This window comes from Peromyscus californicus, unplaced genomic scaffold, assembly GCF_007827085.1.
Source record: "Peromyscus californicus insignis strain IS unplaced genomic scaffold, ASM782708v3 Scaffold_10__1_contigs__length_136768540, whole genome shotgun sequence".
NCBI classification, from domain to species: Eukaryota; Metazoa; Chordata; class Mammalia; order Rodentia; family Cricetidae; genus Peromyscus; species Peromyscus californicus.
In genome coordinates this window covers 6008203-6010610 of record NW_026294391.1, presented here as the reverse complement: position 1 = coordinate 6010610, position 2408 = coordinate 6008203, and the positions used below count along the sequence as shown (strand labels likewise).

The 2408-nt window shown below is 37.3% G+C and overlaps 1 protein-coding gene across 1 annotated transcript; it reads left to right on the top strand.

The window, feature by feature from the left end:
• The first annotated feature begins 884 nt into the window (after positions 1-884).
• LOC128114305 (small nuclear ribonucleoprotein G-like) lies at positions 885-1073 on the top strand. The gene has a single exon (XM_052744215.1). The coding sequence runs from the start codon at positions 885-887 to the stop codon at positions 1071-1073; it is 189 nt and encodes a 62-aa protein (XP_052600175.1).
• The last annotated feature ends 1335 nt before the right edge of the window (positions 1074-2408 follow it).

The following is a 2408-nucleotide window of genomic DNA, read 5'->3' as shown; positions in this document are numbered from 1 at the left end:
CAAAAATAAATTCAAGGTGGAGTGAAAATAAGCTAATCCTCAGAAAATATGTAAAAGTTAAAGTATATATTTTTTACTTCTCAGGAGAAAAAGACAGATTTAAAAATGAAAAACAGGACTGGCTTTCTTATAAGAAAACAGAAAATTTGGAAGATGTATCATGCTACCTGTAACATAGGAAGGAAAAAATACATGCAGATATTATGCTAACACATTGTTAACAAGATACTATGAAGGAACAGAAGAACAAGATACTGTTAATTGCCCAGCAAGTAAGAACTCATAATCAATAATGTCAATAGTCAGCACATTTTTGAAGAGTTAGCTTTCTCATATACTAATGGCAGATGTATAAACTGACCAAGTCATGTTTTAGGACACTTTAGCAGTGTCTAACCATGCTTACATGCTTTCTGGTATTGATTCAGAAGAAAGTTGAAGTAGTAAAATTTGTGCTATAAAGTACTTGCAAATAAACTTGCCCAGGCAATATTAAGAAGAATTTAGCTAAAGGAGCACTGCCTCCAATATGAGTGGAAGGGAAGGAGTGTACTCATCTGGCCCTATTGAAAGCTTGCTATGAAAGTTTGTGCTAATGTTTGTTCACCAAGATTAGGTTCTATTCCGTAACAAAAGGTAACCCTGATTTACAAGCAGCCATTAGGTCCATCCCCATATCAAAGACAATATCAGCTCAAGGAAGGTGGCACTGTAGGGTCACAACCATCATTAAGTCCTCGTCTAATGTCTAATATTAAGTCCCTGGGCTCTTATCAGGTAAAGCATAATTCTGCCAGGTGAGCAAGATGACTCTGAGTAACAACTATTTAAAAAGAATAACACTGGTTTGCTTAAGATTCTGTCTCATCATGCTGAGCCCACTAATGATCAAAGCCAACCCTACTGAATTGAAGAAATTTATAGCTAAGAAGTTACCATTGAAGTTAAATGGTGGCAGACATATACAAAGAATCCTGTGGGTCTTTGATTCATTTATGAATCTTATAATTAATGAGTATATGGAAATGGCAACTAGTGGGCAGCAGAAGAACATTGGAATCGTGGTCATGTGAGGAAACAGCATCATCATGTTAGAAGCCTTGGAAAGAGTCTAAAAAAGGCTGTTGAGCATTAGAGTCTACATCCCTCCCCAAAGGGCCTATTTCAGTCTGGTGCAGAATTGGGCCATGCACATTTTCATATGAAACTTTTTGCTAAATAACTTTTATGATACTCAAAAAAGGAAATAATTCAGTCATCTTTCCTGTGTAACTCCCATCTGTCCAAGTAGTCAGACTTTAAGTCTCATGTCCCTGTTTAAATAGTTTGAAATGTAATTTGGGGTGGGGACCCATGAATATTTAAGGATAACAGAGTATTCAGAATGAATAAACCTGAGACTTCTATAAGGTGGTCAAGTTTTCTGTTCTAGACTGATTCCCCTTTGTTCATTAACCAGAACCAGTCATTCACTATTATTAAAGAGCTTTTTCTGCACAAGGATGATACCAATATACACACCAAACTGAATGGAGGAAAGAATATGAGGCCTCAACCCTATAGGCAACTCAACTTATAGGAAAGCTGGAAACAGGAGAGGTCGCTTTCACTAAGGAAGATCACCTTAATTGGTTACCCAATATCAAAAGGTTGGCCCTGAAAACCTACATACAGGTAGCATTACATGAACTGAACAGGTTATATTTGGGGATATATATTAGTGAGATACAACAATTAGTGAGAAATTTTAAGAAAAGCAAGAAGGTGTATACAGGAGTGTTTGGAGGGAGGAAGGGGAAGGGAAAAATGTTGTAATTAAATTATAATCTCAAAAATTACAAAAAGAGTTTCCTTTACTAATCTCTAACTACTTGGAGTGATTTCTCTCTGGGCAGGCTAACTAATTCTCTAACAGTGTTTACCCAAGAGAAATGAAACACCATATAAATGCACAAAGAGGCTTCTAAATAAAGGTTATGCACTACATTTATTTCATAATAATCATAAAAATTAGAAACCATCCAAATGATCATCAATAAGATAATAATGATGTAACTATAACACTCAGGAGGATAAGGAAGGAGGATTGTGAATTTGAGGCCAGCTTGAGCTATATAGCAAGAATCTGCTTCCAAAATAATGGGGGCTGAGGAGTTGGTTCAGTGGTTAAGAGTACTTGCTCTTCTTGAGAACATGAGTTCTGTTCCCAGAAACCACGTGGTGGCTTACAACAGTCTGTAACTTCACTTTCAGGTGATCCATCAGCCCCATCTGCCATCCATGGGCATGTGGCATGCGCACACACACACACACACACACACACACACACACACACACACACACACACAGAGAGAGAGAGAGAGAGAGAGAGAGAGAGAGAGAGAGAGAGAGAATACATGAATAGAGGC

What these genes read in the sequence shown, in the direction of transcription:
- LOC128114305 (XM_052744215.1), top strand. Translation starts at nt 885, where the DNA reads ATGATCAAAGCCAACCCTACTGAATTGAAGAAATTTATAGCTAAGAAG.